This window comes from Prosopis cineraria, unplaced genomic scaffold (genome assembly GCF_029017545.1).
Source record: "Prosopis cineraria cultivar Desert tree isolate PC_DT_omini unplaced genomic scaffold, ASM2901754v1 PC5, whole genome shotgun sequence".
In the NCBI taxonomy this organism is placed as follows: Eukaryota; Viridiplantae; Streptophyta; class Magnoliopsida; order Fabales; family Fabaceae; genus Prosopis; species Prosopis cineraria.
The window spans coordinates 40,103,435-40,118,166 of record NW_026555336.1 but is presented as its reverse complement, the minus strand read 5'-3'; the positions used below and the strand labels follow the sequence as shown (position 1 = coordinate 40,118,166).

Below are 14,732 nucleotides of genomic sequence, written 5' to 3'. Positions count from 1 at the left end.
AACTATGTGATTGGGATATGATATGCATGATCAATACCAATTTTATACCCTCACGGTATCTTTGACATGAAATCATTGGCTATTTAATGGGCTATGTTCATGAACTCAAATTTCCTAAACCTTTCACTCATGAGGAGCTGCTTAGCTAAGACTACTCTACTTACTTGCGTGACATGGTTTTCCCTAATACTAACAATCATAGGGTATCATGCTCTTAATCTAGCCTCCTTATGAATCAGTGAAGACTATTTAGGTTTAAGTCTCTCAAAGAACAAGTGGGACAATTCTTATACAATAATAGGACAATGACTACCTCCTGATTATAACGGTTGACAATCTGGCTAACTTTCGATTCTAATGGTGAGCCATCAATACCATGTGAATTTATAATATCTACTCCTCTACTTATAAGCAAACTCCTGCCTTATATGATCATGCCATGTACAAATTTTCAACATGTAGCATGTAAAATTATACTTACTAATAGCATGCAACTTTTATTGACATCAATCTCATCATATCTTGCTTATCAATATCATGAACATAATCATGCTTAACACAAGTCTCAATTCACAATTTTTCTTTTTCATAGGCACCCTTATACACTTTAATATCTACTCACAACAACATTCATATATAACATATATTTCTCACAAATGTCATTTACATTGATTTTATCGCATCATATAAACTTATTCATATTGCCACAACTTGCATCAAATAGTTTTACAATATTTAAGGTTTTTAAATAATTCTTTTCACATACAATCAATTAATCAAGCAAGTACACAAACTAAATTTCTCCCTATTACATCAAACCTTTAAGAGGTCAAATGTTACCCTTCAATCACAACTTGCTTTCAGAGTTAAATTCAAGCTTACCGGTGCTTTGTAAAGTTAGTATACAATTACATTAACATCCATCACTAATAATTATCAAAATTATTACTTCTAACATCTAATCTCATACTTTAATAACTAAATTTCTCAACTATAAAATCAACCTCACATCCAATGAGTTTATTAACTCTCACTAACTTCATTCAGCTTTTAACAACTTAAATAATTATTAATATATCATCTAACAATCCAAAATCATCATCAATATTACAAATTACTTACTTCTAACTCTTAAATTTAAACACTTCAATCATTCAAAACTCTCAACTCTTGAGTTTAATTATCATATTAGGTTTATTAACTCCCATTAGCTCTAATTAACACCAACACAATCCTTAATCAATATCAATGGCAGCCACCTATATCAACCATTATTATTTATGGCACTTTAGGGCATAACTTCATCCATAATTGAGAGCTCACTCTCATGAACGCATAAAACCACTATATCTAGGCCTAAATAACTTAAATAACTCTTAGTAGTGTCATTTAGACTAATAGATTCAGACCCATAATCCTAGGTTCGAAAATCATCATGTCTAAGCCTTAAATCTTACTACCAAAACGTGTAGAGAGAAGAAAGTGAGATAAGAAAGACATACTTAGGTGAAATCATGCTCTAATCACCTCTAAAATGCCTAAAAGTTAATGCCCTAGTAGAGCAATTACTCCCTTTATCGCCCTCCCTCTATTTCTAGCCTTCTTTCCCTGTTTCAAACCTTTTTTTGTGTTTTAAGAAAAGTTGATTCTGAAAATTATGTTGCACTGTAAATTTTTATGCTGTAACGTAATATACTAGGTCAAATTTAATTTTTTTCTATAATTTAAATTCAGGTGACCCAATTCACTTTTGAACCTAATTCAAAGGCTAAACCTAAACCTAATAGCCGTCTTTGACTATCTTCAAACCCATTTATATTTAAATTTATATATTTATCTTTCATTAACTTAATTAATTAAGGAAATAATTTTTGAAATGCTACAAAGCTTTTAGAAGACAATACATCTTGCATGGATATTATAACGTGCTAGATGTTTCTAGTTGCTTTTTATCACAAAAAAAAATGTTAAGCATTGTTACCCTTTATATTAAATCAAAATGATGGAGAAGAAAAGCTCACACAGTTGCAAGCACTGACCTTAGGACACTATGTCATGCACCATTTCATGTTTGTTGTAAGTTTTGATTAAATATCCATAATCTTCCTTAACTAATCCAATTCTAGCTCCATTATCCTTGACCAAGAATGATCCATGTAACAGTACGGAGCCACCCCTTGGGCCTCGACTCGGTACTGGACTCTGGCCCATCACTGGACCAAAGCCGACTTTCCCACAGGTGGTACTGTGGTTATTCCTCACCACTGCCTCTCCAGGGTCTTTTGGAACCTCCCCAGACTCGAACCTCCAACCTCTACCACCTTAATGAAGTTGAGGCGAAAGTCTGGTACCATTTTCAATGGTACCAGACTTTGCCTCAACTTCATTAAGGTGGTAGAGGTTGGAGGTTCGAGTCTGGGGAGGTTCCAAAAGACCCTGGAGAGGCAGTGGTGAGGAATAACCACAGTACCACCTGTGGGAAAGTCGGCTTTGGTCCAGTGATGGGCCAGAGTCCAGTACCGAGTCGAGGCCCAAGGGGTGGCTCCGTACTGTTACATAAAAGGCGTGGTTCAATGGTACCAGGTTCAGCCTCAACTTTGTTATGTAGGAGAGGTTGGAGGATCGAACCTGGGGAGGCTCTCCGCAAGGGGAATAATCCGCACACTACTGCGGGGAAGCCTTTGTCTCCTGATGCTCACCGAAAGGGGTGGGGTCGCCCTGTTGTGGGGCCTGGGGGGAGAGTGTCCAGCGCCGCAAAAGACCACGGGTAGGCGGGGTGAGCGGAGGGCTGTTACAATCCATCCCATTAATTTTAATTTCTTTCATCATTGTAAGTCCTAACCACTTATGAATGTTTAGCATGCAGCCCAAGATCAACAAAAAGTATGTTTGGTGGGAGTGGCCATGGTTGTGAAGAAAGTCAATAATTATTAGCTAAAAAGCATAATTTTTTTTTAAATTTTAAAGTAGTTATATATGATTCTCCTCATACTTAAAAATTTAAAATTAATCCTTAACCTTTAATTTTTTTTAAAACCCCTACTGTTAATTAAATATTTTTATTAAGGGTTGAAATGTTGTTTAACTAAAAAAATATTATTAAACAAACATATTATATTGTAAAATTATCTATAATCAATTTCTTATATTTTTTAGATAATTAAGGCATCGATAGCCCAAAAAAATATTATTATTACTATATAAAATTTTAAATATTTATGTTTATATTAGCTTTTTCAATTTTTTTTATTATCAATGGTGCATAGTTTTATTGTTTTAAAGGATAAATTTTTATTTACATTTCTAGGTTAGATTAATTTAATGCACTTGGTTAAAGTATTTAAAATTTTAAATATTACTAGGTTAGATTACTTTATCATTTAATATAAGAAAACTAAGCATCAGTGGTAACAAAAAAAATGGATAAAATTAATACAAAAGTAAATATTTAAAATTTTTAGAGTGATAATAATATTTTTTTTACTATCAATGCTTCAACTATTTAAAAAATATGAAAAATTGATTAGCTATAGTTCTATAATATAATATTTTATTTAATAATATTTTTTAATTAAATAACTTTTTAACCCTTATAAAAAATAATATAATTAATAGTAGGAGGTTTTGAAAAATAAAATTAAAAGTTAAAAATTAATTTTAAAATTTTAAAGATAAAAAAATTATATGTAACTATTTTAAAATTTACGAAAGTTTTATATATTTTAGTCATAATTACTTTTCTAACAACAAGATAACAGGATACAGGGGATATAGAGGCACATGTGAGTCAAGTAAGGCCGTGCATCACCTTAACCCCGTTGCCTGGCCCGATATGCAATTTGGACAAGCATTATACCCTTAGTTTGAGTCAGGTTTGGCCCAACCCTTTTTTTAAAAAAAAATAATTAAAATAAAAATTAATAATCCTTTGAAATTATATATACTTAAAATTTATTCATTATTATTTTTATATTATTAAGTTTAAACATCACTTTGAAATATTGAAAATGATCAAAAAATTAAAATCATAAAACATATCAATAATAATCATATGAACAAGATGTTACCTAAAATATATTAAAAAAATATCCTTTGGCTTTTTAAAGCCAACTTTGTTTGCATCGCGTGCCATTGAGTTTTTGCACCAAGAAGGTCTTTGTATTTTTGGCCCCTTCCCGAACAAAGATATGATCGAAGTTGAAACACCTACACTATTTATGGAAATCACTCGATTTGAGATTCAATACTTATTAGTATGGATTAACTTTTATTGTTTTTAATAAATTGTCCTTTATTAAAAAAGAGTAAAATAATATTAGAAAAGGAAAAAATAAGTGATATTTTTATAAAAATAATCTAGATTTAAATATAATAAATTCAAAATTTGAAAATTGGGCTTAAGTGAACTATAAAAAGAACCAATTTTATTAAACTCAAAAATAGAATTATATTTAAAAGATAAAAATACCCCTAGAAATTAAATTTAAGATAACTATATATTAAAAGTTTCATTGTTTTTTAATTTCCTCAAGTATTTAGTATATAAATAAAATATTATATATAAGCAAAAAATTTTATAAAAGAAATATTATCAATATATAAATATACAAAATACTATATATATAGATTATAATTTATATACAGACTTCTATGCTTATAATAACGTCAGAATATAGAATCAAAAACAAAAAAACAAAATAACGATGGCAAAAAGAAAAAAGCTAACAAAACAAACTCAACCACCACCATTTAAAACATTAGAAGTTTTGATGAACAAAAGCTTTATACTTAAATGCCTTATAAGGTAAAGTTGTTGTTTTTAAAAAAAAATTATGAGGGTAAAATTACTTTGAAAAATAGAATTTTATGAAGTTGTTCTAGATTTTATAACTTTAAATAAGAAATTTAATTTAAATTTTTTGTATGGAATTAAAATTTATGAGAGTTTTTAATTCGCATGTACCAAGCGTTAGTTTATTAAGATTCCTTCCCTAATTTCATCTCATCTTTAGAATTCAGCCTACCAAACAGGGCCAGTTGCTCCTATTAACAAGGAACTCACAAACTTCAAGGATAGTTATCCATCTCATCCAAAAGAACCACACATATCTGAGCTCCGATTTCGTTTGTTTGTTTTGGCCTCGCGTTGTTCAGATAATCAGATTAATCAAATGCTAATGGCTTCAATGTGACTTCTTGGATGGCGAAACGTTATCCACTAGCAGAGGCTATTTTGTGGCGTGCTGTTCTTCTTCTTGCTTCGAGCGTTCTCACATTTTCCCTGTGTGTTCTGATTTCTAACCCTCCAGCCCTAATGCTGAAAAATTTAGGGTTATGGTCAATGGTACAGACATCACTACCCCCTATCCCTGTGCTGCAATCTTCTTTGGCGAGAACTCGTCCTTGTAATTCTGGCTTCTTCTCTACCGTTCAAGCCTTGAATCTGAGTGGACAAAGGATTTTGAGCGCTTTGTGTGGCGCGAGGCGGCGAGTTAGGTATGAAGATGAAGAAGAAGACGGGCACAACGAGCAGATTGCTAAGCTGGAATTGTATAGTCAATCGGCTAGAGGAGAAGCTCTGCTTGTTCATGCTCTCGTGGATGATGAGGAAGTGGACGTGCTTATTTTCAAGGTCAGTTTACTCCTGAAATAAAAGAGAGTTTTAATTCTATACCGGAGAAATTATTCATAATCAGAACCCTAGTCCCTAGCTGAATGCCTGAATTCACACGGAGAAAGACACGCCTGCTATATTTGCCAAACTGTATGGAAGAAGGTAATTTCCGACAAATGGTTGCTTCTCCCAAATGGATTTCGGAAGATGTAAACTGATATCCAAATATGCAATGAGTTTGTTGACAAAACAGACATGAATCCAGATGTGTTATGTTCTTAATTTCTTACGAGTAAACAATTCCTAGTTAATAACCTGTTGAAATTGAACAATGGGATTGAATTATCGAGAAGGCTGGTTTAGAATCAAGATGAATACTGGTAATGCGAGACTTTTGGTAATCTTCTGGAATTTTTGTGATGAGAGTTTGCAGATATGTTCACAAGTGTTAATGTTTTAGTGGAAACATTTCAGGGATTCTCTTCTTCCTTGAGCTATAGAACCTCACCTGACCCAACAAAGAGCATTCTTCCATCGAGGGCAGTGATAAAATCCATTGATAGAATCAAAGGGCCATTTGACCCTAATAACATTGAGTATCTGGAGAAAGGTCTAACCTGGGAAGCATTCCTGCACACATATAGTTGACCACTATGAATCTATGATTACGAATTGAAGAGTTTGTAACTTTTTGAAATTGGGCATCATTGTTTTTCTTTCATTATTATTATTGCTATTATTTTGGCCAAAAAATTATTATTGTTGTTGTTGTTGTTGTTATAACAAAAGTTTTCCTTCATTATTCTTACCGGATCTGTCTTCGATGTTGAGCACCGACATGCTCATCACCTAAATAAAATGCTGAGCATAAAAAATGGACCCTCTTTTTACCATCACTTTTTGTTGAGTTGACACTTGGCGCTGCTTGTGGGAAGCAATGTTCAATGTCGCTTTTACTGTATGGGTTATGTAAGGATGGTGTATTTGATAGAAATAATAAAGAAATTCATTTGCTGCACAAAAATGAAAATATGCAATTTTTATGAGTACGTACTTATGCAATCATTATTCAATAATACTTATTTTTTATATCATATATTTCAATTGGGGGCATAAATTTATTTTTCATATTAAAAAATATTTTTATTCCCATTTTATTTTACTTCGTGTACCGAATGTGATCTACACTTTTCATATAAAATTACTAGATAAGGGAAAAAAAGAAATATGAGATATCCCATCATCTAGGAAGAATTTTTTTTCTTAAGAAAAAGATCAACTTACAGTAATAGAAGAAGAAAAATAAGACAAAATTATTAAAGATCTGTTTGATTTTCAGTTTTACCATTTAAAAAGCCCTTCTAAAAATGTGATTTGAATGTAAATGTTGTTTGACTTATTTTCAAGAATTTTAAAAGTGGTTTTGTAAATGTAAATAGTGGCATTGAAAACCCTCTATTTAAATATAATCATGACTTACTTTTACTTTTAACATTTTGAAAGTAGGTGCATTTATCAAGAAAAAGACATTTTTAACTGCCTATTTTTTCCATACTAACCTGATATGCACGTTCATTTTTCTCCACCCTCTTCTATTGAACCAGAGTCAACGTGCATTATTTATATTTATATTTTTATTATATTTATATTAACTCTAATATTTATGTTAGGTATCAAAATGGGCATCATAAGTTTAATAATTAATCATGTTAATATCTAGTATTAATCTACATTGAATTACTCCCTCCGTTAAAAAATATAAAGTATTTTTAACCGAATCTTACTCCCAATAAAGTAGTTACCTACTTTTAAACTAATCTTATCTTTTCATACTTACGCCTATTAAACACCTTATAATAAATAAAAAGTCATTATCTATAGGGACACTTTTAAAAAAAGGCAATGATTACATCTCAAAAGATTAAAAATGTTTTACATTTTTTAACATCCAACTCCTCAAAAAATGCTTTACATTTTTAAATAGAAAGAGTATTTATATAACTTTTTGTCAAATAGATCAAACCTTATATTTTTTTATTCTTATTATTTAACATAACAGATTTTATTTAATCATGCTATTCCAATTTTAATATATTATTTTTATTTAAAAATACTGTTAATTTATTAAAAATATAATCATCATTTAAATAATAATAATTAGAGATTAAGTTTTTAGTATTATTTGAGCATAGGGGCATATCTTGGCCCAATAAACTCCTGGGATCTAATTTATATAAACTTTTTTTGAATCAAAAAAATTTATCATATATATTTGATTTGAATCATGTTAATTTTTAATATTAATGTATGTTGAACTATTTATTATGTAATTTTTTCATTATATTAAAGTTTATATTTTTTATTTTTATTATTTAACTTATCAAATTTTACATTATTTAAAAATTTTATCACATTTTTTAATCATTTTAATATATTACATTTGTATAAAAAAATTATAAATCATCATAAATTAATGGCTTTTTTAGTAATTGTACAATCAAAAGCACATTTTACTACATATAATCCAAACAATTTTCAATTTACCAAACTGACTTTTGAATAAATGTATTCAAACATAAATTTTATTACAATAATGGACTTTCATTAAACTAACTTTTTTTAAATAAACTTTTGATAAATTGACTTTTGACTAACGAAAAACCAAACATAAACTAAGTCAAAGTAATAAAAGAGAAAGATAGAAAAGTGTTGTGACGTGTGTGATTGTGGTTTGGAGCGTGTCCTCAAAAGAGTGAGTTGGATTAGATGATCAAGTGGGTTCGCAAGGTGTAACATTCTCAAAACTTAAACCAGACTAACTAAATCTAATTAGAGTAATTAAATTTATTAGTGAAATGGGTGGCCAGAAAGGCCTAACAGGCGTGTTTGATTGTAGTTTCAGCCTTAAATGTAAGTTTGAAGTGAAGTCAGGTTATTCGAATGTGAAAGAGGGAGAAAATCTAAATGATGAGATTCTGTGTCACACATCACGGCTTGTGATTGATTTGTCATGGTGCATGTGTGTCCAATAGCCAAAGAAGGGCCTCTTTATGGCATGCGCCACAGTGCTTGATGCATTTGTCGTGACGCATAGTTACTTTTCTATAGAAATAAGAACGTGAAACTGATGCAGAAGAGGAGAGAAACAAAAGAGTGAACAAAAGAAACGTAAGGAGCTTTGCTAAGGATTGAGATTTGGAAGCATTGAGAGTATTTTAAAGTTTCTAAACACTAGAGGTAAGTCTTCTAAACTTAAATCTATCTTTCTCTTCCATTTTCTTGATGTTTAGAGTTAAGGTTTGGTTGAGGAAGATGATTTTCAATTCATAGAGGCTACGGGTCCGAACCCATTAACTTAAATAGAGTTAATAGGGTTGATTAAGCTAATAAAACCTAATATTTATGGTTTTGTGAGTGTTGGTGGTTGGGGGACAATAAATACCTGGAAATCCCATTATAAATATGGCAGTTAGGGCAATTGGCTCCATTAATAGTTTTTTAAGAGTTCAATGAGATTAATAAAAGTTAAAGGAAGTTTACAAGCCCTATGGATACCCTTGTATGAGAAGAGCTTGAATGTTAGGAGTGAAGAAGTGTTTGAGTTGATAGTGAAATTTATCCAAAAAAAAATATTGATGAATTATATTATAATTAATTGTAAAATGAGTATATTTGGCACCATTCAAACTTCATGGAAGCTTTGAGAGTGTGTACTTGAGGGCTAAAATCTTTAACCTCTCAAAGGTTGAAGGCAATCGAGTGAAACTCTTTCTTGTGCTTTTGTGTGTTAATTGATTTACTATTTTAAAAATGTATATTTGGAGTATGTGAAGTTATTTAAAATGTAGTGGCATGAAATATTTTGAAAATTAAATATGATTATATGCAATAGAGTTCCATGATTATGTGTGATTGAATAGAGTCTATTGATATAGTTTATGGAGTTCTATGATATGTGTTAAATGTGAAGTTTAATGAATGTGAGAAATTGAAAGCTCCATGAATATTCATGATGTGGAGTTTAATGATGTGTGATTTATGAAGTTAATGACTATGTGAGATGTAAAGTTTTTTGATTAATTGTATATTGAGAAAATGTATAGTAAAATGAAGTGAGTTGACACGTTAATGTGTGAAATAACTACATACTGTGAGAAATTGCATGATCATAAGAGGTGAGAATTCATCTAGAAAGAGGTGCAGCAAATTGAAATTCATGTGGTTAGGTTTTCATTTGAGCTTGATGGTTTTCCTAGACTGTTTACATTATTGTCCCACTTATTCAACGAGGGATTGTCCTACTACTTTAATAATAGACTTAAACCTAACTAGTTATCTATTTGTTTAATGAGGAAGCTAGTCTAAGGAGAATGATACCGCATAATGTGAGAAATGGGAGGAACCATGACTCACAAGTGAGTTAAAAAATCTTGGTCAAATAACCTCTCAAACATATTGGGCTAAGGTAGTCTCAGTTTTATAAACAATCCTAATGTGTTATAGTTTATGATTTCGTGTCAAAGGAATAAGAGGTATATAAGGGAGGTGTGATCATGTATATAGTGAAAAATGCACATTATAGTGAAAAAAGGCACATAATTGTTTATATTGTGACCCTAGTAAAACCAATCATGTGATTGGTCTCATTTTTATATTGAATTGTATTATAAAACCATTACCTTATGAGCATATGTTATTATGAATGTGAATCTTGAAATGTTCTCTCGAATGCGTCATATGATTTGAATATGATATCCTTACCATTTGCATTTAAATTGATTTACATACATTATTACAAGTTAGATGGACCTTAGTTACTAAGTGGCTGTACTCACCCCATCATCTTTAATATTATACAAACTAGCTTATTGGAACAAGACCAAGGGAAGCAAATTGAGGCTTAAGACTTTAATCCTAACTCTATAAGCCTCTATATTTTGAATATTATAGTGTATATTTATTGATAACATTGCCCACTAAGAGTTTACATATGCACTTACTTGCATTACATGTTATTGATGAATTGGGTATTTTACGTCTTAAGTTGAGTATGTGTATGATTGTGTAATCTACTATAAGACCAAAATACTAATGCAAGTAAGAAGTAAGTGAGATGGTGACTTTGGTGAAATGATATGATGATTTATGAATTTAAGGCTCCCCTTTTTATTTTTGTGATTAAGGGGTTGAATAATGAACATGTGTTCTGTATATATTATGAATGATGTGGTGCATTATATAGGTCTGTTTTAATCCATTAGGTGTGGTCTGGGTGATATTTGTAGCTTTTAGCTTTTAGTGTGAGTTTTGTGCACTTAAGTTATGTGTAGACTGTGAAAAAGGGTGAATTTTGAAATAAGTGTCCAACTCTTAACTAAGAGATAATTTGATTGTGAAATTAAAGCCATTAGCTAAAGCTAGAAAGAACCTCTCCATAGATATCTAGATTGCCTCAATTGAACATCGGATAGAAAAATAAGGCACGTCAAAACTTTTCTCAGTTGCTAACAAATGATAGCAAAATTTGCTGTCAAAATTGTGCAATGTACCATGACGCATAGTATCTGAGCCCTGTGTATGGCACAAAGGCTCACAAGCTGTGACAAGCTGCAGCATATGCCTCTTTTTCTGCACTAATTCACTATTTTTCAATTTTTATGTAAATGCATTGATTCTTTTTGAGATCTTATGCTTTTGCATATTGATCAAACTTTGATTTTTGATTTGTAAAGATCTTTTAGGTTGTTTTAAATCTTAAAAACTTGGGATTCTATTTGTGTAATTTTTCCAAACTTGGTAATTATAAGATTTATGATTTAGGAGGATTAATAAGGGTAACCTTACTTATCTAATTTGGAGATTTTACACAAGGTCCTTTATGATAATTTCCTTGGAGAGTTAAGTAAATGCAAGAAATTAAGAGTGTGCTAAGTGATGCGTGAAACTTGTTTGTATTACTGATGCATTAATACAATGGGTACTTTGTAAAGATGGAGATGAAAAGAGAAATACAAACTAGCTAGGAAGCCAGGCTTGCATAAATGAAACAATTTGCATTGAGTGAAGTTAGTTAATGCGGAGTCAAAATTGGTATTTTGTGTTGGGTAAGTCTGAGTAAGTTTGATAGAGTGTCAAGAGTCCTTTTATTATGTACTTGTTGTCTATTTATAAGAAAATGGCAATGACATGCTCCTTTGAATTTGAGCCTTGGCCCTAGAAGGAATATATAATTTTTCATGTCATTAAGTCACCGAGGGTGTGCCTCATTATGCAAAGTAGAGGGAGCGAGTGGGTTGAGAAACTCGAGAAGTAGAAATGGTGGGTGAGATTATGCCATTAACTTCTTAAACGTGATGTTTTGCTTACACATATGGGATTGGTTCGTTGTTAGGTTGATTACCTCTTAAATTGGATTAGCCTTTGGTTGACATTTTAACATGGTGAAATTGAATTCGGCTAAATATAAAGTGCTTTCATTGATTGCACGTGATGTATTGGCCATGCCTATTTTCACTGTGTCTTCAGAATCTGCATTTAGAACAAGAGGTCGTGTAATTGATGATTTTAGGAGCTCTCTATCTCCAAAGATGGTTGAGGCACTAATTTGTGCCCAAAACTAACTATCTCCATCAACTATAAAACTGAAAGGTGTTGATGTTGATAATTTTAACGATACAGCTGTGGAAGGTAATATCATTTTTTGTATTTGATTATTTCTTTTAATATGATTTAACTTTTTGTTTATCTATATTTAATAATTTTTGTTTATATTGTGTTTATTTTTTATTTTCAGAAGAATCATTGGCTTCAAATATCTCAGTTGAAGAGGAAGAGCAATGACTTGAAGTTGAAGTTGTGCTTGGGGCTTAAATTGTTGATTCTTGACTTATTGTTGCACTTATTACTTGGAAGTTACTTGTCTTTGTTGAGCTATATTTGCTGAATTGTTATTGTTTTTTATCTTTTGAATGTTGCTGCTGCCTGTTGAAATGTTCTTTGTAGACTTGATTTAATTTGATTTTCTGTTACTGCTTTTTTTTCCTTTAGTGGAAAATCTTGGTATTTCCAAAAGCATCATTTTTCTTGAATTTTTTTCTACATGACTAAGCATATTCTTGTAGGGAAGATGACAGTATCACTGGTTGAGACTACATTGTATGAAGAAAGTCGAGAAAAAGTGGCAAGTTTAGTACCTTGACACAGTAAGCTTTGCTTACAAAGCATGCAGTCAATTTGTGTCCTTTAATTTGTCCTCTAATTTGTTTATTTCTTTGCCATAGCAATTTTTAAGTATCAGGGTTATGATGCGAAAGAGCTTCCTGAAGAGTACAGTGAACCACTTATGAATTGCAGGGGCACGCTAAAAAAAGGTTCTTTCTCAAAACTTTAATATGTTTTTACAGTAATTTCAATTCTGCAATTAATGATAAATTAATTATAGGAATACTTCAGGTGAACATCAAGACTGAATTTTTTATTTCAATATAATTTTGCTGGGAACGAATTTGAAGTGATCGAGAATATGGGAAGAATTTAAGTGCCGTTCAAATGGAAGCAGTATGAGGTAATTTTTTTTTCTCTCCAAATCTCCCATAAAATTAGGACATTGTTGAGAAATATTTTTAAAAAAAAAGATCTAGATGTTGAGTTGTGAACAAAATTTAATTTATATGGTTGAGTTGTGAATAAAAGATTTAGATGCTTTTTCTTGTCAAGTAATAAGTTGAAAGATTGAAACAATCTCGTTGATTTGGGACGTCCCGATCCCATCCCGACTCTTTTATTTCGAGATGGGACGGGACGGGACACGGGATAAATTTTTAGTCCCGATCATTTTTTGGGACAGGTCACAGAATGGGAGTGTCTCGGTCCTATCCTGTTCTGTAAACACCCTTATTGCTTACACTTGGGAGATTGGTTTGCTATTGGGTTGACTCGCTCTTCAAATTGGATTGGGCTTTGGTTGATTATCTCTGGTACGCCATTTTTTGTCCAAACAATAGTAATTTAATTTTATCTGAGTATCACTTTTCGACCTACAATGAATCAGGAGAGGGGTGTCTCTCTCTCTTTTCCCCCTTATTCTCCATCTTCCTCCTTTTCTCTTTATCACCATTAGATAAAAGTTTTTCAACAACTCGGATTTGATATTTAATAAAATTATTATAAAATACTTCAATGGAACACATTCCTGTGAGAAATGGCGGGTATAAATAAAATATTATAATTTTAAATTGTTTTGATCAAATTACTCCAATGAAACACGTTCCCGTTACACTCAGTAAAACTACAGCTTCCTTAGTACACTTTGCCTTTTACTTACCTGATACGATGTTTCGTTACATGCCTTTAGCAAAACAAAATCTGCTTCTCTTGGCTCATGAAAGGCGTTGCCATCAATTTTTCCGGGTTAGAGTCTCTTGTGAAGGTTTAAAAATTCTGGTTGAGCACAGTATATTTCTGTGACAACACAGAATTCACATTCATGGCCAGCATCATCTTCGAATTGAGTCTAGACTAGCATGAACTATGCTTCACATGGGTAAGATGGTTTTATAGAGTTCTACGCAGCTATAGATTTTCGATCTCAACTGGGAAGCAAATGGAAGGCCATATTATCCAACTCTTTGATGAATGCTTGACGGGTTTTAGGAATTTGCTTCCTCATATCAGAGCAAAGTTCCCTCGAAACATGCTTGAACCTCTTATTCTTCATAATTTCTAGCATGAGGGATATATGAGGGTGTTAATTATTACCTGCGGTTGGCGATACTTTTTATGATTTCATGCAAGTGAATGAGAATGATGATGGTCATCCTAACTTAACTAACTTAATGAACAATGGCCATGTGTAACTTTCATGCACTTATCATCCTCACAGGTCTCCGACATCAGTTCTTCCAGACAATAATGATTTCTCTGATATTAGCTTTGTTACATGCACTAACCTTCATTCTCCTCACATAGTTCATAGTCGTGCATGCAAACGCAAGCTCATTCTGTTTCTTAATGCAGATACAGAGCATGATGGAAATGGTTTTAACAGAGTTTTTTGGTAAAAAACTCTACATGAATGCATGATACGGTGGAGAGCCTTCATGGGTAGTAGCAACATGAA

General features: G+C 31.6%; 1 protein-coding gene across 1 annotated transcript; it reads left to right on the top strand.

Annotated features, from left to right (window-relative positions):
- Nucleotides 1-5,034: 5,034 nt before the first annotated feature.
- Nucleotides 5,035-6,416, top strand: LOC129311858 (uncharacterized). The gene is made up of 2 exons (XM_054954329.1): nucleotides 5,035-5,632; nucleotides 6,089-6,416. Exons 1-2 carry the CDS (start codon nucleotides 5,201-5,203, stop codon nucleotides 6,260-6,262), a joined length of 606 nt encoding a protein of 201 aa, XP_054810304.1. The 5' UTR covers nucleotides 5,035-5,200; the 3' UTR covers nucleotides 6,263-6,416.
- The last annotated feature ends 8,316 nt before the right edge of the window (nucleotides 6,417-14,732 follow it).

Excerpts from the sequence above, each read along its gene's own strand:
- LOC129311858 (XM_054954329.1), top strand. The coding sequence starts at position 5,201 with ATGGCGAAACGTTATCCACTAGCAGAGGCTATTTTGTGGCGTGCTGTT. Across the intron at positions 5,633-6,088 it reads TGGACGTGCTTATTTTCAAG|GGATTCTCTTCTTCCTTGAG; the intron begins GTCAGTTTACTC and ends GAAACATTTCAG.